The sequence below is a fragment of the Myotis myotis genome, unplaced genomic scaffold (assembly GCF_014108235.1).
Source record: "Myotis myotis isolate mMyoMyo1 unplaced genomic scaffold, mMyoMyo1.p scaffold_m19_p_5, whole genome shotgun sequence".
Taxonomy (NCBI): domain Eukaryota; kingdom Metazoa; phylum Chordata; class Mammalia; order Chiroptera; family Vespertilionidae; genus Myotis; species Myotis myotis.
The window spans coordinates 73,449,879-73,472,687 of record NW_023416357.1 but is presented as its reverse complement, the minus strand read 5'-3'; the positions used below and the strand labels follow the sequence as shown (position 1 = coordinate 73,472,687).

General features: G+C 42.9%; 1 protein-coding gene across 5 annotated transcripts in view; it reads right to left on the bottom strand.

The window, feature by feature from the left end:
- The window catches only part of SRFBP1 (serum response factor binding protein 1), a 79,351-nt gene extending 60,446 nt beyond the window's left edge, over positions 1 to 18,905 (bottom strand). For 3 of the 5 annotated variants that reach the window (XR_004967543.1, XM_036309087.1, XM_036309090.1), the window contains exon 1: positions 18,771 to 18,905. Coding sequence is in view for 3 of the 5 variants with exons in the window: in XM_036309087.1 (XP_036164980.1) it covers positions 18,771 to 18,806 (36 nt within the window). In the remaining 2 variants the exon portion in view is untranslated. Of the gene's footprint in view, positions 1 to 364; positions 661 to 18,003; positions 18,082 to 18,770 lie in introns of those variants that run through there. The other 2 variants (XM_036309089.1, XM_036309088.1) reach the window with 2 other exon arrangements.
- Between the last annotated feature and the right edge of the window lie 3,904 nt (positions 18,906 to 22,809).

Sequence of the window (22,809 nt, the reverse complement as noted above, 5' to 3'; positions counted from 1 at the left end):
CTCTGGCACCGGCTGCAGGTGTGAGTGGGGCGGGCGCTGGTAGTGGGTGCGAGCGGTGGCTCTGGCGGCTGCTTGCCCCAATCTCGCCTCAGAAGCAGGGGGAGGTGGAGAAGCCCTGAGGGGCGATCAGGGCCGGCAGCCGCCGCTTGCACCAGCTGACAGTGCCAAGCTATCAGGGCCAGTGCCGGGCGCCAGCAGTAGGTGTGAGCAGTGGCTCCGGCGCCAGCAGTGGGTGCAAGCGGGCAGGTGCTGGCCCTGGGCAGGACTGCAGCATTCACAGGAGCAAAGGATTTTCAGTAACCACCAGAGGCTCGCCCGGATAACAGCGACCAGCACCCTGCCTTGGTCTAGTGCTCCCACTCACCTGCTCCACCATCCCACCACGGCCGACACCCACAATGTTCCACGCATGTCCCCTGGTGGTCAGCGCACGTCACAGCGACCGGTTCGGTTGTTCTGGTTCCACCGTTTGGTCTATTTGCATATTAGCCTTTTATTATATAAGATACTTATTATAGCTTGTTGGGCTTGGAACATAATAAACTGAGTTTTCTGAGATCAGAGATCATCATATCAATCTTTGTATCCTTGTGGCTTAAAGTAGAGCTTCAACCATCATGATGGAAATTTAATTTATTGAATGAGTGTGTTAACAAAAGCAAATGCATGAAAGTGATCATATTTACTTACTTATTACCCCTATTTATTTGAAGCATAACTTTAAAAGAATTGGCAAAAACACAAGGGCACATTGTGTGTGCTCACACACATACACAGCACATGCTTTAATCATCCCATTAAAGAACAATACTGAATTCCAAGAACAAAAAAACAAAAACAAAAAAAATTGTATTGGCCAAGAGATGGGAATATTCTAATGATAAAGAACTACATGTTATAACAGTACTTAGTACAATGGGATGCTATCATTTTGAATTTATGTTTGTCTGTTATTAGGAGCCATACATCTTGTAATTCCTCCTGTATTGTCTTTCTTCCCCTCCTCCTCGTTAGGAACTTCATAAAATTCATTTCAGATATCATCTTTCCCATAAACTTTCAATGACTTCTTCAGTTAGAGAAAACCACTCCATCCTTGGGGTTCCAAATATACTTTGTAGGTAGATTCTATTTCACCATACTGTCATTAATCACTGTGGCTGTTTTTAGTGTTTTGTTTTGTTCTGTTTGTTTTTCCTATAGTTTTTGAGCTCCTAGAAGACAGGGAATTTGCAATATTTACATAGTAATTTCTGTGTCTTTCAAGAGTACCTGGCATATACAATCCTACGAATTCCCTTGACAAAATAGCAATATCAAGGCTCTTGCATTTGGCTGTAATAGCTTCTCTTACCTTTCATGAATATCATTCACGCTCTGTATTACATTGAAGATACTGACAACCAACTTATAATTTCTCTCCACCCTAAGTTTTGACATCATTCTTAGTGACAGAAATGCCCACTTAATAACTCAACCGATATATCCTCATTTCATGACGTGTGTCCTGGTTTTGCTTTACACGTTCATTATCTAATTAAACTTACAGTGTGCAGGAAAAACATGTTCATGCCTAACTTATAACGTGCGGCTGAAACAAAAAGATGTATCTAATAAGGCGTGCAAGAATCTTCACATGTACTAGATAAATCAAAATTCAGAGCAAAACCTAGTGATTCAAGTGATGCTTTCAAGAAAGCTCTCTCACCTCCACTGGGACAAAAAAGACTAAGGTCCTTACTGTGGGAAACTGTTTATTGCCTTCACTATCTGATAAGCATAGACAGAGAACTTCCCGAAACCCACCGAAGGCTGGGTGCCTTTGAAGCCCTAGCAAAGCTTGGAGCTAGGCGCCACCTCTGTTTGTCCAGACAGTGGTAGCTGAAACTACTCCCCCATTTATTATTATGTAAATCCTTGCTGATGGGCTAGTCTGCTTGTTACTAGGGGGTCACCTGCCTAAGGGCTATGCTATGGGTGCATCCCAGATGAATAAAAGCTTGGTGAGGCCCGAGCACAGGGAGAAGTCCTTCGGGACTTGCCGCCTGGTCCCCCAATATTGCAAAATTATCTCGTGTCTTTTTCTCTCATTTGCTGTGCGGCTCCTCTTTCAGATACCGAACCCTACTCCACGCAGAACGTGGAGGGAGTCTTACTCGACACTTATCACTTATAACCATTCTATTTCTAAAATGATTAGTTGAAATATTCCACAAGATTACAGTTTTTTAAAAATATATTTTTATTGACTTCAGAGAGAAAGGGAGGAGGGTGTGATAGAAACATCAATGACGAGAGAGAATCATTGATCGGCTGCCTCCTGCACGCCCCACATGCCCCACACTGGGGATTGAGCCCACAACCCAGGCATGTGCCCTTGACCAGAATCGAACCTGGGACCCCGCAGTCCACAGGCTGACGCTCTATCCACTGAGCCAAACCACCTAGTGCAAGATTACAATTTTTATCTGCTTGCTTATTCAACTCCACCCACCACAATCATCTCTGACTTCACTGGATCAGCAATTCACTTACCCCTGTACTTTCTCTCAAACAGTTAGTCCTCTGCTTTTGATTTTCCTCCTTTAGGTACATGATCAACATTGTACCTCCAATTTGATCAACATGATCAACATGTACCTCCAATTTAGGTACATGATCAACATTTGCCAATACCTTAAATTCCCCTATGGTTAGCAATCCCTTTAGTAATCTTGAATAAAAAGAACATTCTGAGTTCTTTATCACAGCATCCCAATAGCCAGGAAATACTTAATACATTCTATCTACTATAAACTCACCATAATTAACCTCAAACAGGCTTTTACACTTCCTAGCAATCCTACGTATTTTTTTTTGGTCAATTCACTCTACAGTAACTATTTTAAACCTGTCTGCTTTCCTAAAATATCTAACATTCCTTTTCATCTCTCTTTTAATTTCATTGAGAAAATAAACATTAGATGGGAATTATCACCTTACTATTACCATTAATACAAATTTATTTGCTTCATTCACCCTATTCTATTAATAAAGTTGTATTATCCTATATAATAAAAGGCTAATATGCAAATCGACCAAATGGTGGAAGGACCGGTTGCTATGATGCAGACTGACCACCAGGGGGCAGATGCTCAATGCAGGAGCTGCCCCCTGGTGGTCAGTATGCTACCACAGGGGGAGCACAGCTCAGCCAGAAGCCGGACTCACAGCTGGTGAGCGCAGAGGTGGTGGCGGGAGCCCTCCCACCCCCAGGTGCACAAATTTTATGGACTGGGCCTCTAGTAAGAAATAATCGTACACATATCTCATGTTAATCTTTTAACTGTTTTGAATCTCATCCTTTCTGCAATCCTAGAACCCTCACTATACATTATTCCTTTCTAGCATTGTCAATCTCTGGATTATTCCCATTGATTTTTATCATGTGTGAGTCATTTTCATTAAAAATAAGACAAACAAAACACCCTCACTACAAAGTTCACGAGGAGCACCCTCTGTCTTCAACTGCCTCAGAGCCAAGCTTTGAGAGATGTTCAAAGTCATTATCATCATTTTCATGCCACATAATTCCAGTTTGTGGTGTCTAAGACACCAATGATTTCTAAATGACCCTGAATACAACAGGAAATTTTCAGACTTCATTTTACTTGAAATCTCAAAAGCATCTAACACTGTTCACCACTTCCTCCTTCTTGAAACACTTTTCCAAGTGTTTACATGACCCATGACAGAATACTCCCCTGGTTTTCCTTCTGCCCCTCTAGCCTCTCCATTTTGGTGTTCTTTGAAGGCTCATCCACCATTTCGTCATGAAGTGTTCCAAGTTCAAAGGTCAGTCCTAAGCCAGCTGTACTTTTCACCATCCATTTTTGGCCCTAAGTGATCTTATTGTGTGAATATTTTTTTTTCAATTTGCCACCTAAACAAAGATGACTCAGAAATTTATACCTTCAACTGAGATATATCTTTCAGCTCCAGACCCAAGTGTGCAACTGCCTACTCAACAGCTCCTTGGAGTAGCTTAAAATCACTTCCACCTCACACTGGAACCCATGTTCTTCATCCCCATCTGGATCCCTTTTTCGGTGTTTCATGTTTCAAGGAATAGAACAATCTTTTCGTTATAAACCTAGGGCTCACTATAGATAGCTCTCACTTCTAAATCTCTCACAATAAATCTATTACCAAGTCCTGTTAATTTTATCTCCTAATTATCTCTCAAATTGTACCACTTTTTCTATCTTGACCTCACCTAGCTATCCCGGTTGAGTTTGGTAACTCGTTTCCCCACTCTTGCCCCTCTCCAGTTTCCAAAACTCAGTCAGAATACATTATTAGCCCTAGCTGGCTTGGCTCAGTGGATGGAGCGTCAGCCTGCGGACTGAAGGGTCCCAGGTTCGATTCTGGCCAGGGGCACATGCCTGGGTTGCGGGCTCGATCTCCAGTGGGGTGCGTGCAGGAGGCAGCCGATCAGTGATTCTCTCTCATCATTGACGTTTCTATCTCTCTCCCTCTACTTTCCCCTCTGAAAACAATAAATATATATTTTTTTAAAAAAGAATACATTATTAACACAGAGATGTCATGCCATACCTTCCTTTCACTCTCTTCAATGGTTTCCAATTGCTTAAGATGGCCACATGGGCTCTTTCTGAGTTCTTTGTCTTTACCATGCTCACATCTACCAGCAAGTCTTCACATTCACTGTTTCCTCTGGTAGATATGCTCTTCCTCCCCACGTCAGCTTGTTAACATCTGATCCTTCTGATTTTTGGCCTATTTGTCATTTCCCAGTAAAGTCATTTTTTGGGCTCCCTGAGTCAAAATTCCCAATTATAAGTACTTAAAGTACATATAAAACTTATCATGAGAGAGAGAACCAAGATGGCGGCATAGGTTAACGCCGGAGTTTGCTGCCTTGAACAACTACTTCAAAAGTGAAACCAAAAAACGGAAGGGACATCACCCAGAACCACAGGAACGCTGGCTGAGTGGAAGTCCTACAACTAGGAGGAAAGAGAAACGCATACGGACACTCAGAGGAGGCGCAGTGCTGAAGTCAAATTCTGAGGTGCGGAGTGCGTGGAGCGGGCTGGCGGCGGAGGGCGCGGTTGGCGTTTTCAATCGGGAGGAAGTCGCAGACTCTGAGCTCCAGATACGGGCAAGTCTTTAGGGACCCAGACTCAAATGGGAGAAGCGGGACTGTCTGGCTTCGGTCAGAGTGAGTGCAGCTTTCTCTCTGAGCTTTGCAGCGGGTGCTGGGACTCAGAGGGGCAGAGCCCCGGGGGACAGGACTGAGAGCCGCCATAACTGCTCTCTCCGGCCCACCCTGTTGATCCTGTACGACCCGCCCCGCCCAAGCCCTGCACAGAGGCATTTGCCGGATAGCCTCAGGCAAAGGCTAGATTAGCACCTCCCTAGAGGACAGAAGTTCTCTCACTGCTGACACAACTGATTCTCATAGCCACTTGGCCTGGAGGTCAAACCCTCCCTGGAATTAGCTACAACAATCAAGATTTAACTATAAGACTGTGAACAAAGACCACTAGGGGGTGCACCAAGGAAGCATAACAAAATGCAGAGACAAAGAAACAGGACAAAATTGTCAATGGAAGATATAGAGTTCAGAACCACACTTTTAAGGTCTCTCAAGAACTGTTTAGAAGCCGCCGATAAACTTAATGAGATCTACAAGAAAACTAATGAGACCCTCGATCTTATATTGGGGAACCAACTAGAAATTAAGCATACACGGACTGAAATAACGAATATTATACAGACTCCCGACAGCAGACCAGAGGAGCGCAAGAATCAAGTCAATGATTTGAAATGCGAGGAAGCAAAAAACACCCAACCGGAAAAGCAAAATGAAAAAAGAATCCAAAAATGCAAGGATAGTGTAAGGAGCCTCTGGGACAGCTTCAAGCGTACCAACATCAGAATTATAGGGGTGCCAGAAGATGAGAGAGAGCAAGATATTGAAAACCTATTTGAAGAAATAATGACAGAAAACTTCCCCCACCTGGTGAAAGAAATGGACTTACAGGTCCAAGAAGCGCGGAGAACCCCAAACAAAAGGAATCCAAAGAGGACCACACCAAGACACATCATAATTAAAATGCCAAGAGCAAAAGATAAAGAGAGAATCTTAAAAACAGCAAGAGAAAGAAACTCAGTTACCTACAAGGGAATACCCATACGACTGTCAGCTGATTTCTCAACAGAAACTTTGCAGGCCAGAAGGGAGTGGCAAGAAATATTCAAAGTGATGAATACCAAGAACCTACAACCAAGATTACTTTATCCAGCAAAGCTATCATTCAGAATTGAAGGTCAGATAAAGAGCTTCACAGATAAGGAAAAGCTAAAGGAGTTCATCACCACCAAACCAGGATTATATGAAATGCTGAAAGGTATCCTTTAAGAAGAGGAAGAGGAAGAAAAAGGTAAAGATACAAATTATGAACAACAAACATGCATCTATCAACAAGTGAATCTAAGAATCAAGTGAATAAATAATCTGATGAACAGAATGAACTGGTGATTATAATAGAATCAGGGACATAGAAAGGGAATGGACTGACCATTCTTGGGGGGGAAAGGGGTGTGGGAGATGCGGGAAGAGACTGGACAAAAATCGTGCACCTATGGATGAGGACAGTGGGTGGGGAGTGAGGGCGGAGGGTGGGGCGGGAACTGGGAGGAGGGGAGTTATGGGAGGGAAAAAAGAGGAACAAATGTAATAATCTGAACAATAAAGATTTAATTTAAAAAAAAAAAACTTATCATGAATATATAATTTAATTTTAATACTTTATTTTTAATCTGATGATATTTAATGTGTCGTTCTCCCAGTAAGTTATCAATTGAATGAAGGTCAAGTATCTTGTTTTACTCAACATTATATCTTAACACCTAAAATAGTGGGTGACATACAAGTTAAGTGTGTTCAATAAATATTTGTTAAATAAATGACCAGAAAGGTAGAAACAGTCACTTGTTCATTCACCATTTCAAAAGAATAGTATAGTAACAGAATGCAGAGCAATCAGGTTTCTTTTCCACTAGATAGATAGGTTAACCTCTTTGGAATCTGTTTCAAAGTTAGGTCTATTTAGAAAAAAGTCATCCTATATAATAAAGAGCTAATATGCAAATGGTCATCACGCCCTCATGCCCTCGCACCGGAACTGCTGAGACACTCAACACTGGGGAGAGAGGAATGGGACCAGCCAGGCACAAATGAGCTCACGAGAGAGGAATGGGACCAGCCAGGCACAAATGAGCTCACGAGAGAGGAATGGGGACCAGCCAGGCACAAATGAGCTCGCAAGAGAAGAATAGGGACCAGCCAGGCACAAATGAGCTCACAAGAGAGGAATGGGGACCAGCCAGGCACAAATGAGCCCATGAGAGAGAAATGGGGACCATCCAGGCTGCGGCCTGGGAGAGTGACAAGCCTCCTGCCCCACAGTCCCGGGTGCCTGTGGCTGCAGACCGGATGAAGCCACCCACTCACAGTCCCCTGCGGCTGCAGCCAGCCCAGGTCCTGGGTGCCTGCAGCCAGCTAGAGGGAGGAAAGCCCGGGTCCCGGGTGCCTGCAACTGGCCAAAGGAGGGAATTCTGGGTCCCGGGTGTGGGGCAAGGCAGAGGCAGTTAGGGACGATCAGGCCAGCAGGAGAGCAGTTAGGGGTGATCAGGCAGGCAGGTTTTGCAAGAGGTTAGGAGCCAGCAGTCCCAGATTGCGAGACACAGTCGGACATCCCCCGAGGAGTCCCAGACTGGAGAGGGTGCAGGCCGGGCTGAGGGAACCCCCCTCATGCACAAATTTTGTGCACTGGGCCTCTAGTCCTATATAATAAAAGGCCAATATGCAAATTGACCAAAAGGCAAAACGACTGGTGACTATGATGCACACTGCCCACCAGGGGGCAGATGCTCAATGCAGGAGCTGCCCATTGGTGGTCAGTGCGCTCCCACAGGGGAAGTGCCACTCAGCCAGAAGCCCTGAGCCAGGCTCAAGGCTGGCGAGCGCAGCGGCGGTAGCAGGAGCCTCTCCCACCTCTGTGGCAGCACTAAGGATATCCGACTGCTGGATTGGGAGAAGGCCTAAGCCATCAGTCAGACATCCCTCCGAGGGCTCCTGGAGAGCGAGAGGGCGCAGGCTGGGCTGAGGGACCCACCCCCCCAGAGTGCACGAATTTCATGCACCGGGCCTCTAGTACTTACATAAATGAAAAGCCATTTTGACTAGGTTTAAGTGGGGGGAAAAAAGCACAGCATAATAGGGTTAGTAATACATTTTTTGAAAGTTAAGTCATTCATAAATAAATTAATAACAAGTGATAAATTTTGCCTTAAAATATATTAGCAAATGTTTCTAATTGCTGTACCCTGCAGGTGCATGAGATTATATACCATTTACTAACCACTGTTAGCCAAACTTAACTAATAAGCAGTGGGCAGAGTTGGCCCTCGGTTACATTCCAATCATGGGAAAGCTAGACTCCAATTTTAAAATTCCAATTTAAGAAGTACTATGTTTGTCATTACTACATAAGGGAATCTAAAAGCAAAGGGAATGCTTCATGTCCTTAGTTTCATGCCAATGTCAAAAAATACTTTTCTAGGTTAACTTCCTCAGCATTCATGTACAATAGGAAGAATATTTAACAGGTTTATTTTTTTACAGAAAGCACGTTCACTTTATGTAATAATTTAATTATACTTTTATTTTTCTCACAACTACTTGCCTAAAGCACTTAGTTTTCTCAAAGTATTTAAATTTATTTTTGAAAAACTGATGAACAGCTACCAATAGACTTTTAGTTAGAATTTCAAGGGGTGCCAAATCATTTGGCACCTAGAAATTATGATGCTGGTTGATAGATAATGCTGAAGTTAACAAAAAGGACTAAAACAACCAATATCATTAGAGAGCTGGAAAATTCACTTTGATGAATTTTCCAACCAAAAGCAAATAGAACTTTCATAGTTAGAAATGCAATAAGAGTATGATACTGTCTGTAAGGGAAAGGATAGAAATGTGAGCAAAGAGGCATAGAAATGGAAACGAAATGTGCTGACAGAAGAAAAACATGAAAGAAAAGTGGAAAGAGTTTGAAGACAGAAACTGAAGGACAAATTGGAAGGTCATGATCAAGACTGAGAAGCCTGCACTAAAGTGCTTCCAAGCAGCAAAATAAATTTAATATAATCTCCAAGAGCAGATGAAAAGAGTTAACACATCACACACAGACACACACACACACACACACACACACCTTGAAAGTGAGGTGTCACCTAGAACCTAGACCAGTGATGGCGAACCTATGACACGCGTGTCAGAGGTGACACGCGTACTCATTTTTTTGGTTGATTTTTCTTTGTTAAATGGCATTTAAATATATAAAATAAATATCAAAAATATAAATCTTTTTTATACTATGGTTGCAAATATCAAAAAAATTTCTATATGTGACACAGCACCAGAGTTAAGTTAGGGTTTTTCAAAATGCTGACACGCCGAGCTCAAAAGGTTTGCCATCACTGACCTACATTTACAGATGCCTCAGATAACCTGGTAAAATCTGAACATAGTAATGTAACATGGATCTCCCTTTGGACAGACAGTACAAAAATATGACCTAAAATAAATTAAGTGGAAAGCTAATATAACTACTTGCAAAAAGGCCATGTAAGCATACGGGGAAAAACAACATAAACACAGGAAAGGGAACCATGAAAGCAAAAGCTGGAAGTGTCCAACTCAAGGAAATTCCGAATTGTACTGGAATAACTCAATTATTGGGACAGATGTATCATAGCCCAACACTGAATCATGCAATTAAAATCTTTTCTATGGTTCTATATTCCAAGCAGCCTTTGTAAATCAAATAGACAGGAAAAAAGTATGCTTACAATGTGAGCATTACTGTCTACATTAGATATATTTCTTAATAAACAGGCTTTCTCCTTAATATAGTCTCCAATAAGCTTATGGTTAATGCAAATTTGCTTTGAGAGATTGAGCTATACTTTCAGGATGATAACAGCAAATTTCTGATCTACAAAGCTGAGAGCAAACTTTGGTCCACAAAATAATACTACTTTGGGTTGATTTTTTTTTTTTTTGCATTTGAACGCTTTTATTAAAAGTTTAAAGTAGCTGTTTAAATAATAATATTTCCATTTTAAAAAATTCCTTTATTTTCCAATTATAACTGGCATACAATATTGTTTCAAATGTACAACGCAGTGATTAGTGATTTATATGCCTTATGAAGTCATCACCCCAGAAAGTCTAAGTATTCATCTAACACAATACATAGATAGTTATTACAATACTAGAAGCCCGGTGCACAATAATTTGCGCACTGGCGGGGGACGGGGGGTGGGGGGTGGTCCCTCAGCCCAACCTGTGCCCTCTCACAGTCTGGGACCCCCCAGGAGATAAGCACCTGCTGGCTTAGGCCCACTCCTGGGTGCCAGATGGCAGGCCCGGATCCCTCGCTTCGTCGGGCGGCTGCTCGGATCGTGCTGCCACCCACCCCACAGGCCCGGATTCCGGGCTAGGGCGGGCAGCGGCTGGGGATGTCACTGCCACCCGCCCCAGCCGCCCCACACACAACAGGCCCGGATCCCGCGCTGGGGCAGGCGCAGGCTTGGGATCTCACTGCCACCCACCCCAGCTGCCCCACACACAACAGGCCCGGATCTCCCGCTGGGGCGGCCAGCAGCTTGGGATTGCACTGCCGCCAGCCCCAGGCAGGGCGGCGCAGCAGGATCTGCCTGCAGTATGCAAATTAGCTGCCATCTTTGTTGGTGGTTAATTTGCATATCATGCTGATTAGCCAATGGGAGGCATAGCAAAGGTACAGTCAATTACCATGTTTGTCTATTATTAGGATTATTGACTATATTCCCTATGCTGTACTTTACATTCCTGTGATTATTTTTATAACTGGCAATTTGGACAGGGGATGGTGGTGTGAATTGACTCTTCATTGACTATCTGCTAGCCAGTCAACTAGCCAGCTTCTTTTTGATAATGCATTGACTTTGCCATTTATTTGAATTAACCTGTAACAAAAACCCATGGTTAGTATAAAACCATTACTCCAAGAGCTAGTATTGTTCTAAGGGAGCTTGTAGTGCTAAGAAAACTGAGTATATCTGTGTTTCTTACAATACATTAAAACTTCTGAAAAAAACTTCTGCTTATTCATTACTAATTTATCAGACTGACAAAGACAAAAAACTAGGATAACACATTCTTCAGTGAGCTGTGAGGAAGCAGGCACTCTCACACATTGCTGGTAGGAATGCAAATTGGTATACTCCTTCCAGAGGAAACTTTAGCAATACCTAACAAAAGCCTACTTCTAGGAATCTAGGTAGAAGACACACCCCCAGCAACAGCAAAAGGTTATGCATAAGTCTATTTATTGCAGCATTCTTTTTGTTTGTCTTTTTTTGTTAATCGTCACCCCAGGAAATTTTTCCCATTGCTTTTCAGAGAGTGAGTGGGGGGAGGGGGCAAAGACAGAGAGATAGAGAGATAGAGAGAGAGAGAAAGAGAGAGAAAGAGAGAGAAAGAGAGTGAGAGAGAAACTGATGTGGAAGATAGATACAAATCAATTGGTTCCCTCCTGCATGCCCAACAGGGGCTGGGGATTGAACCCCTGACCCTTCAGTGCTTGATTGAGGTGACACTCTAGCCACTGAGAAACACCTGCCAGGGCTCACTGAAGCATTCTTACAAAACATTACATAAAAGATAAAATATTATATAAAGTATACACAATGTAGTATTTTAATCCAATGTAAAAGATTTGCATGTATCATGGATAAACCTTGAAAATGTTTGGCGAAAAAACTAACTTTTAGAGTGATATGCATATGATATCACAAAGTTTAAAAATATACAACACAATACTATTCACTGGATATAAGCATGAGTATATATGTTACTAAAATTATAAAAGCTATGGATGAGAAAATAACACACTAAGAGTAATAATTACTTCTGAGGATGAAAATACAGTGGGTAGAACGAGGCAGACTAATATGGCAAAATACTGACATTTGCTAAATATAGAAAGTAGATTACAAGGACATTTGTTAGATCATTTTCCATATATTTGAACTATTTCATGGTTAACAAAATTAATTATGGTTTTATATGGAGGACTTCTTATTTGGCCATTATTATTGAATTATATTTCTTTTTATTTCTAATGAGCAACAATGTAAAAATTCTAGAATGCTTGGTAATTATCTACCACTTAATCATTACTGAGAATATGCTGCCACCTAGCAAAACTTCCCAGAATAGTTTAAAAACAAAGCAGAAAATGATTCCCTTCTTATGGATGGATTCTATTTACTATTTCAGTAAAAATTATTTAATAGTACTACACACTCAATTATGAAATAGCAGTTTTGCAACATCAAAAGCACAAACATAGTTTCTGACAGTCTTTTTTTTTTTTTTAAATATATTTTATTGATTTTTTACAGAGAGGAAGGGAGAGAGATAGAGAGCTAGAAACATCAATGAGAGAGAAACATCGATCAGCTGCCTCCTGCACATCTCCTACTGGGGATGTGCCCGCAACCCAGGTACATGCCCTTGACCGGAATCGAACCTGGGACCTTTCAGTCTGCAGGCCGACGCTCTATCCACTGAGCCAAACCGGTTTCGGCAACAGTCTTATCTTTTACAATACATGGAGGCAAACCATTTGTTCTCTGGCATATTAGCTTCTATGTTTATTATCTTATAGGAAATGGAAAAGCAACTTTCTAACAGGCTTGTTGGTAATCTGCAATCAAGAAAAACATGACAGTTTTATATAAAAGCGCCTGGCCCTTGTATGAAATTAAAGTATCCTGACTATTTTATATATCACTGCTACCAAAGAAACAGGTGACTGAAGCAAACTCAGCTCTAGTTTTGCATATCCATTACTCCGGTGTGGCAGTGTGGCTGATTGAGCGGCAGCCTATGAACCAGGAGGCACATGCCGGGGTTGCAGACTCGATCCCCAGTAGGGGGAGGGCAGGAGGCAATCAATGATTCTCTCTCATCATTGATGTTTCTATCTCTCCCTCTCCCCTCCTCTCTGAAATCAATAAAAATGTTAAAAAACAAAAACAACAGCATGTTGTTTTCAACTGTGCATCCTTTCTCTAGTTCTAGTAAAAAGGGAGGAAAAGTCTTACATGTAGGAGATCCTCCTCCACATGTAAATATTAGACTCAGATTGAGCTATCCATACTTCCATGTGTCCAACACATATTTACTTGTAACTATCTGTAGACAAGGTACAATGCTAGAGGTTAGGGAAGTTCTATAGGGCAGTCCACATAAAGTAATGGTGAACATAAAGCATGCATTAAATAATTATAGGATGAAATAAAAAGTGATAGTTTATTTTAAAAAGGTACAATTTTTACATTACTTCAGAAGAATAAATGTATTTTAGGGACCTAGAGTCAGGAAATATTCTGTAAATGTTAGCCTAAATTTATCCTTGGAAATTTTTTAAAAGAATGGAATTATTAAGGGTAGAAGACATTGAAAGTTAGCGTAATAGGTACCTCTGGAGGCAGGCTTTTAAGACACTTTGGGTACTTAAATATACTATAACTTTTTAAAAGAAAAATCATAATAAAAAATTACAATACAAGTAATTCAATCAAATAAATCAAAGATATGAGTACCAACATCCTAAAGATAATACCAGAACTTTATAGATGAATGCCTAAGGACTCTTAACCCTTCAGAGACAGGCATACAAACACAAAATTACACATAATTTCTGGCAGTTAGAGGATCCCTGAAACACATTCTTGGATCTCAGTTAAGGAGAGCTAATTTAAGTTACTAAGGATCATAAAAATGATGCTTCAAATTCTCATTCAACAGATAGGTACTGAGGATATGATAGTGAACAAAAACTTAGGTGGAGGGAATAGAAATCTCTCTCACAGTCACATATACACTAAGCAACTATTGCAAGCTTACCTCTAAAATGAGGTAAAATGGTTCTACAAGAGCTTATAAAAGGGGTAATGAAGGTCAAGAATGCTTTCCCTGAAAAAGTATGAAATGGACTAATGAGAGAAACAGTTAAAAGCAATAGCATAGGCTCTGTAGATGCTGTGCTAAATCAGGGGTGGGGAATGTCTGGCCCAAGAGCCGTACAAAGCCAGTGAAATCATTCAATCTGGTCCTGCCAAGGTATTAGGGGTGAGTTAATTAAATGTTTAAACAAATATAGGAGGCTAATTTTTAAGCTGATAATTTTGGATGGCTCTCAAATGATGTTGTTATAAATATCCAAATGACCCTTGGCAAAAAAAAACGGTTCCCCACCCCTGTGATAGATGGTGGAGGAAGGCCAGTGTAGTTGAAGTAAAGAGACAGAGGTGGGGGTGTTGGGGTGGGGAGCAGTATAATAGAAGATGGAGAGATTGGCTTTATTTAGATAGGTCTTGACAAAAAGCAATAGGAAAATCATCAACTAGGTTCTAAGCAAGGGAGTCCCATGATTAAGTTTGTTTTGAAGAGAATACTTCAGCTGCATTAAAGGGAGTGACAAGGTAAGATTTATGTTTTGAAGAGAGCACTCCAGCTGCACTACAGAGATGAGATTGGAGGGAAAGAAGAATCACAGGTAAGTAACTGGGATAGTACAGTAGTGCTGGTGGGAGATATAGCATGGACTAGGATAGGGGTAGTAATGAAAAAATCTGAAAGATAACAGTGAATTTGAACTTTTTATCAGGTACATTTCTTCTTTGGAAGAGTTAATCCATTTATTTTACCAATTTTCTATGAGATGGTTCCTCCTAATTTTCATGAGGTATTTTACAGTAATGGCATTAGCCATTTATCTGTCATATTTGCCCTAGTTCTTTTCCTAACTGGTTTTGTCTCCCTCCCCTCTTTAGGATGTTTTTCAAATTTTATGCAGACAAATCTTTATCTGCTTGTCCCTTTGCAGTTTTCCTCCCATTAAGATTATACCATTATGTCTACTTTTCCCCCCACCTTCATATTAGAACATGTAAGATTTACTTTACTAGGTGTACCAGTTAATAATGCGGATTTTTCTCAATAGATGAAGTTACATATATGTTGACATATATGCGACTTGATATGTATGCTATTTTGCTGTATTCACAGCAAGTTTCAAAACTTCATATGTCAAATTTGCTGAAGGTGTTATAGATATTTCTACGCTTAAAAATGTTGAATTTTGTGCAAAAAAAATATTTGCAGGAAGTTTTAATTCATTACTTTATTTTGAAGAAAAAGTTATCGTATACTTTAGGAAGCTTATGGTGAAAATGCTGCATCTCAAGATACTTGTGGCCCTAACCGGTTTGGCTCAGTGGATAGAATGTCTGCCTGCAGACAGAAGGGTCCCAGGTTCGATTACGGTCAAGGGCATGTACCTTGGTTGCGGGCACATCCCCACTGGGGGGTGTGCAGGAGGCAGCTGATGGATGTTTCTCTCTCACTGATGTTTCTAACTCTCTATCCCTCTCCCTTCCTCTCTGTAAAAAACCAATAAAATATATTTTTTAAAAAAAGATACTTGTGGCCGAAACCGGTTTGGCTCAGTGGATAGAGCATCGGCCTGCGGACTGAAAGGTCCCAGGTTCGATTCCGGTCAAGGGCATGTACCTGGGTTGCAGGCACATCCCCAGTGGGAGATGTGCAGGAGGCAGCTGATCGATGTTTCTCTCTCATCGATGTTTCTAACTTTCTATCGCTCTCCCTTCCTCTCTGTGAAAAATCAATAAAATATATTTAAAAAATAAAAAAAAAATAAAAGTGATGATTTCGATGTGAAAGACAAAGAACATCCAGGTCAACTGAAAAAGTGTGAAGACCAACAATTACACGCATTATTGGATGAAGATGTGTGTCAAACTCAAAAACAACTTGCAGAAAGTTTAAACGTTGCTCAGCAAACTATTTCCGATCATTTACAAGCAATGGGAAAAATTTTATTTTCTTTTTTTATTTTTTAAAATATATTTTTATTGATTTCAGAGAGGAAGGAAGAGGGAGAGAAAGAAACATCAATGATGAGAGAGAATCATTGATTGGCTGCCTCCCTGCATGCCCCCTACTAGGGATGGAGCCCGTTGGCTGGAATCGAACTGGGACTCTTCAGTCCATAGACCGACACTCTAGCCACTGAGCCAAACTGGCCAGGGCATAAAGAACTAGTATTTACCTAGCAATGACCTGGTGCAAGATGGGAAAGATTTTAAAAGAAGAAAAATGGGTGCTACATCAACTGAACGAAAGACAAATGGAAAATCGAAAAGTCATCAGTAAAATGCTTCAACAGCACAAAAGAAAGTCATTTTTGTGTCGAATTGTGACTGGCGATGAAAAGTAGATTTATTTTGAGAATCCCAAATGCACAAAATCATGGGTTGATCCAGGTCAACCATCAACATCGACTGTAAGGCCAAATCACTTCGAAAAGAAGACAATGCTCTGTGTTTGGTGGGATCAGGAAGGTGTGGTGTATTATGAGCTTCTAAAACCAGGTGAAACTGTTAATACTGGTCACTACCGACAACAAATAATCAATTTGAACCATGCTTTGATCATGAAACAACCAGAATGTGCCAGAAGACACAGCAAAGTAATCTTGCTTCATGATGATGCACCATCACACACTTCAAAACCAGTTAAAGACATTAAAAGATCTTGCCTGGTTAGTATTAACCCACCCGCTGTATTCACCAGACCTTGCTCCTTCAGATTACCACATGTTCTGATCGATGGGACACGCACTTTCTGAGCAGCACTTCAAAACGTACGAAGAAGTGGAAAATTGGGTCTCTGAATGGTTTGCCTCAAAACAAGAAAAGTTCTATTGGGACGGTATCCACAAATTACCTGAAAGATGGGGGAAATGTGTAGCTAGCGATGGACATTACTTTGAATAAAGCACTTTTGATGTTTCTCTTGAAATTATCATGTTTTCTTTGATTACAAAATCTGCCATTATTAACCGGTACACCTAGTAGTGTGATAATGTAAGCTTCCAATTTGATAAGTTCATTTAGTTATCCAGCAAACATTTATAGAGCACATATGTTGTAGGTGACAGACATACACACAAAAAAAGAGAAACAGGTAAAGAGGTGTTTTCAGAGTAGAAAGCACTCTAGTTGCACAGAGATACTTAGCCCAGATTGAGGTGAATTAGTGAAGACTTCCTAAAGGTCAAAATTTATTTGGAAGAGGCCTGGAAATAAACTCAATGGAAAAAAGAAAGAGCCTTAAATGAGGAGTGGCATATGTCATTACTACTCTCAGAGTAATTTCAAAATTGAGCAGGAACTCACTAGTACTTCCAGTGAACTCACAAGACCTCCCATTAGATCTTTTATACCCTAATGCAAAAAGGCCCACTAAATGTTTTCTGGAAATAACACAAGCTTATCATATGTTGATAAATATACGCGAAGCATCTTTAATCTTTCCCTCTCTAATCAATCCTGTACTCCACTGCCAAGTGAAACCCAGATTTATTGGCCTGGCAGTAAGGAAGTAATATATTTCCGTTTCATTTCCTACTTCATCCCACAATGTCTCATCAACGGAGAGTTTCAATTCCTATACCACCCAAGCGGTTTCCTACTACCATCCCTTTTCTGCTTATACTGGTCCATCTGTCTGGAATGCCTTCTTCCCCTTCATTGAATCAGTGACCTGAAATTCCTGCCTAAGATTCTTAAATCTCAAGAACAAATGCTGCACTCACTTCGCTTTGCCTTTTCTGGAAACTTTTCTGTACTAACAGTTTTCCTGGGCATTATTCTGAATCATAGGTGAGTTTTCCTACCTGGTGTAAGTTGCTTGAAAATAGAAAGTGCCTTACACAACGGTGTAATATAAACTGTGAGCAGCTTACAGCAGACACATGTATCCACTGAATAAAGAAGTCAAAGAACTACTTTTGCTGTAGCTGTGAGATCCTAATTTGAACCTTGCTTTTCCAGCTTAAGTTTAATCTCCAGATGATTTATGACTCCCTGGAATAGAAGCAAAAACTGTGAAGAGAATAGTGGCAGAAACGGTAGCCTAGTGACAAGAGCACGCTACGGTGATGAAGGCAAATGTTTGATGAGACTGGAATTAGCACGAGCGAAGAAGAATTGGGGGCCACAAGTATAAACAGCTCTTAAAGTTTTGCTGTAAATGAAAGCAAAGAAATGGGGCTTTCTCTGAAGGAGGAAATGAGGTACTGAGCATACATCCTCATAAAAGATATGACCTCATACGGGGTCAGCAATTTCTTAAGAAAAGCTACATACGGTAGGTAACGTGTACGGGGAGTTTACTGATTGTCAGGTACTGTGCGAACACTTTACGTATTCCAGTTAATTTAATCCTCACAACCTGTACTATACTCTGAGTTTAGTTATACAAAGGAGGGCGCTCAATATATATACATAAAATAAACCCCCCGAAGTCCCACTGACACAAATTCCCGGGTCCAGACGTCAGGGATACGTCTCTAGCTTCAGCCACCTAGAAACCTGAAGCGGAGTTACCGCTGCATCCGCCGAGTTCCGGACACCAGCCCGGGCCCCTCTGCAGGCTCCTCTCCGCACTTCCCATCCTCACCCCGGCCAGACCACGCGCCCTTCAGAGAAACGTAGAAGAGCCCTTCGAAGGCCCTCAAGGTCATCCCCACAGGCCCCCAGACCTCGGTGCTCACCTCGTTATTGAGGTTCAGGGTCCCGGGCTGGGCCATGGTTGATCTAGGGAGCGGGTCCGCAGAGGCACGTGAACACAGGCCGTCTTTGCCGTCGGCGTCGCCACGCCCCCTCAACGGTGGCCTCTTTGGCCCAAAACTCCTCAGTCGTGTGCGCAAACGCTTGAATCAAAGGGACACAGGCGCTGAGATAGGACAACTTCCGGAACAGAGGGCTACGCGCGCCGGAATTGCGTGTTCCTATGGAAACCAGGCGTGAGCAGTGGCCCCCTGGGCGCTCTGCGATCTGTTTGTAAAGGAATTTTTCAAGATGCTGGTTTTATTGGATTCACTTGTAGACTGGGCCCGCGTTGTAAGGACCTTAGTCTTTTTTGTCCCAGTGGAGGTGAGAGAGCTTTCTTAAAAGCATCACTTGAATCACTAGGTTTTGCTCTGAATTTTGATTTATCTAGTACATGTGAAGATTCTTGCACGCCTTATTAGATATATCTTTTTGTTTCAGCCGCACGTTATAAGTTAGGCATGAACATCTTTTTCCTGCACACTGTAAGTTTAATTAGATAATGAACGTGTAAAGCAAAACCAGGACACACATTTGCCGCCGCCTGTGGGAATGGATATTAAATTTAAAGTATTAGCCTGCAGGCAGAGGAGACTTGAGGGAGTGAGTATGAATTAGGTAATAGATTGATTAATACTTAACACCCGGAGTACTGAGCGTAACATGAATCAAGTACTGGGACACATGATCTCCAAAATAGTAGCAAATCCAATTAGATAAAAACAATTATTCTTATCTTGCAGATGTGGAAACTGGAGGACTCCGGGGCTGGTTGTAATCTGAGGAGCCCAGTACAAAATGAAAATGCAGACCCCCACATCCAAAAAGTAGGAAAAAGTTTCTTTCGTGGTTTATTGGCCTGTCATATTTCTTATTGGTATTTAGTCTGTTGCTCCCTCAATCACAGGAATCCTGGTGGGGCTAGTGCACTCCCTCACAGGTGCCTAGGAGCCCTGCCCCAGCAATCAGGGAGGGGTGCCTGTGCTGGGCATAGACAGGGCTGTGGGAAGCCAAAGAACCCAAATGGGAGGATGTATGTATGTAAGCCCTTGATGTATGTTCCACTGCACTCACAAAACTCAACTTCACAGATAAAAGTATTAACAATTTCAAGAGTCTGATGAAAAAACATTTAATCCAGGCCCACTTCTGAACTCTGTCCAAGAGACAGCACTGTCCGGAGCCCATGCTCTTAACTACTGATTCTGTACTCAATTTACAGCAATTCATGATTTTTATTTGGATTAGGATTCTTTTAGTTTAATATATGGCTTGAGCACAAATGAATTAATGGCTGACTTCCTTATAGTGTCACATAAAGGTAGTTTTTGTTTTTTGTGGGGTTTTTTGCCATGAATAAACCATACACTGACCTATAATGGTCTCCTTATCCATCAGCTTCCCTTTTTAAAGGGGAGCTCCTGCCCTAGCCAGTTTGGCTCAACGGATAGAGCATCGGCCTGTAGACTGAAGGGTCTCAAGTTCGATTCCAGTCAAGAGCACATGCCCGGGTTTCAGGCTCAATCCCCAGTAGGGGGCGTGCAGGAGGCAGCTGATCAATGATTCTCATCATTGATGTTTCTCTCCCTCTCCCTGCCTCTCTGAAATAATATATATATATATATATATATATATATATATATATATATATATATATATATATACACACACACATACACACACACACACACACACTAGGGGCCCGGTGCACGAAATTCATGCACTGGGTGTGTGTGTGTGGGGGGGGGGAGTGTCCCTCAGCCCAGCCTGCCCCCTCTCACATACTGGGAGCTCTCAGGCGTTGATCCCCATCACCCTCCAATCGCAGGATCGGCCCCTTGCCCAGGCCTGACGCCTCTGACAGAGGTGTCAGGCCTGGGCAGGGGACCCTCATTTCCCCCCATCACTGGTTCTGCCCCAGCCCAGGCCTGATGCCTCTGGCCCAGGCGTCAGGCCTGGGCAGGGGACTCCCAGACCCCTCCGATTGCTGGCTCTGCCCCTTCCCCAGGCCTGATGCCTCAGCCAGAGGCGTAGACCCCCATCACCCTCCGATCGCCTGATCGGCCCCTTGCCCAGGCCTGACGCCTCCGCCAGAGGTGTCAGGCTTGGACAGGGGACCCCCATCTCCCCCCGATCACTGGCTCTGACCCCCGCCCAGGCCTGAGGCCTCTGGCCTAGGAATCATGCCTGGGCAGGGGACCCCCATCTCCCTCTGATCGCTTGCTTCACCCCCCACCCAGGCCTGATGCCTCTGGCCCAGGCATCAGGCCTGGGCAGGGGACCCCCAGCCCCCCGCCCAGGCCTGATGCCTCGGCCAGAGGAGTTGACCCTCATCACCCTCCGATCACCAATCACCAGATCGGCTCCTTTACCAGGCCTGAGGCCTCCGGCAGAGGTGTCAGGCCTGGGCAGGGGACCCCCAGCTCCCCGCGGTTGCAGGCTCCGCCCCTGCCCAGGCCTAATGCCTCTGGCCTAGGTGTCCAGCCCGGGCAGTGGGGACCCGCAGCTGCAGCGGCCCCGCGATCGTGGGCTTCGCTTTAGGCCCAGGCAAGGGACCCCTAGCTCCCGGGACTGCCAGCTTCGACCGTGCCCAGCTCCCATCGCTGGCTCCACCCCTACTTCCTGCTATCACTGGCCAGGGCGGTAAAGGCGCCTGATTCTCCGATCATGGCTGGGGGGCAGGGCAAAGGCAGCCTTTGCCCTAGGGCCGCCTTTGCCCTTCCCCCCAGCTCTTAGCTCCCCCCTGGGTTTCCGATCACTGTCAGTGGCAGGGGGCTTCTTCCTGCTTTCCCTTTCGCCTCCCTGCATTGTGCCTACATATGCAAATTAACCGCCATCTTGTTGGCAGTTAATTTGCATATAGCCCTGATTAGCCAATGAAAAGGGTAGCGTCGTACGCCAATTACCATTTTTCTCTTTTATTAGTGTAGAAGATATATATATATATATATATATATATATATATATATATTTATTTATTTATTTAATTAATTAAAAAGATGAGCTCCTACATAGGGGCTTTTTCAACTCAGCAGGTAGTAGACACTACATACATAAATACCTAGGGAGAAAATAAAAAGAAAGAAAAAAACGTAAATACCTAGGAAAGGATGTTTTAAAGCTAAATGTAGAACTTTATGGGGAAAGGTGTTTTTTATTTGGGAGAAAGGTGTTGTTATGATTTCATAATGCTTCATAAAATGTATTCTTATTATGAAGTTTGTCTGTGGCTCTTAAAGGCTATAGTGTTTACTCATGACCACACCTCTTGTTTTCTAACACCTCATATTTCTAGCAACTACTGTCTCCTCAGACTTGTCCTTATATATTCTTTGATGAACAAATCACGTGACATTATACTTTAGTATGCTATCGTTTGTTTGTGTTTGCAGGAGGATATATATATATATATATATATATATATATATGTGTGTGTGTGTGTGTGTGTGTGTGTGTGTGTATATATGTATATATACAGTATATATATGTATATATGTATGCATGTGTATACACACACACACACACACACACACACTGGTAGCCTGGTGCACGAAATTCGTGCGCAGGGGAGGGTATGTTCCTCAGCCTGGCCTGCACCCTCTCCAATTTGGGACCCCTCGAAGGATGTCCTACTGCCAGTTTATAGGGATCGGGCCTAAACCATCAGTCGGACATCCCTTTCACAATCTGGGACTGCTGGCTCCTAACCGCTCACCTGCCTGCTTGCCTGCCTGATTGCCTCTAACCACGCCGCCTGCTGGCCTGCTTGCCCCAAATGCACCCCCGCCAGCCTGATCACCCCAAACTGCTGGCCTGCTTGCCCCTACCTTCCCACCCCACTGGCCTGCTCATCCCCAACTGTCCCCCTGCTGGCCTGCTCACTCCAAAATCCTCCCCCGCCCCCCTGCTGTCCTGATCACCTCCAACTGACACCCACTGATGGCCTGCTTGCCCCCAACTGGCCCCCCTGCTGGTCTGCTT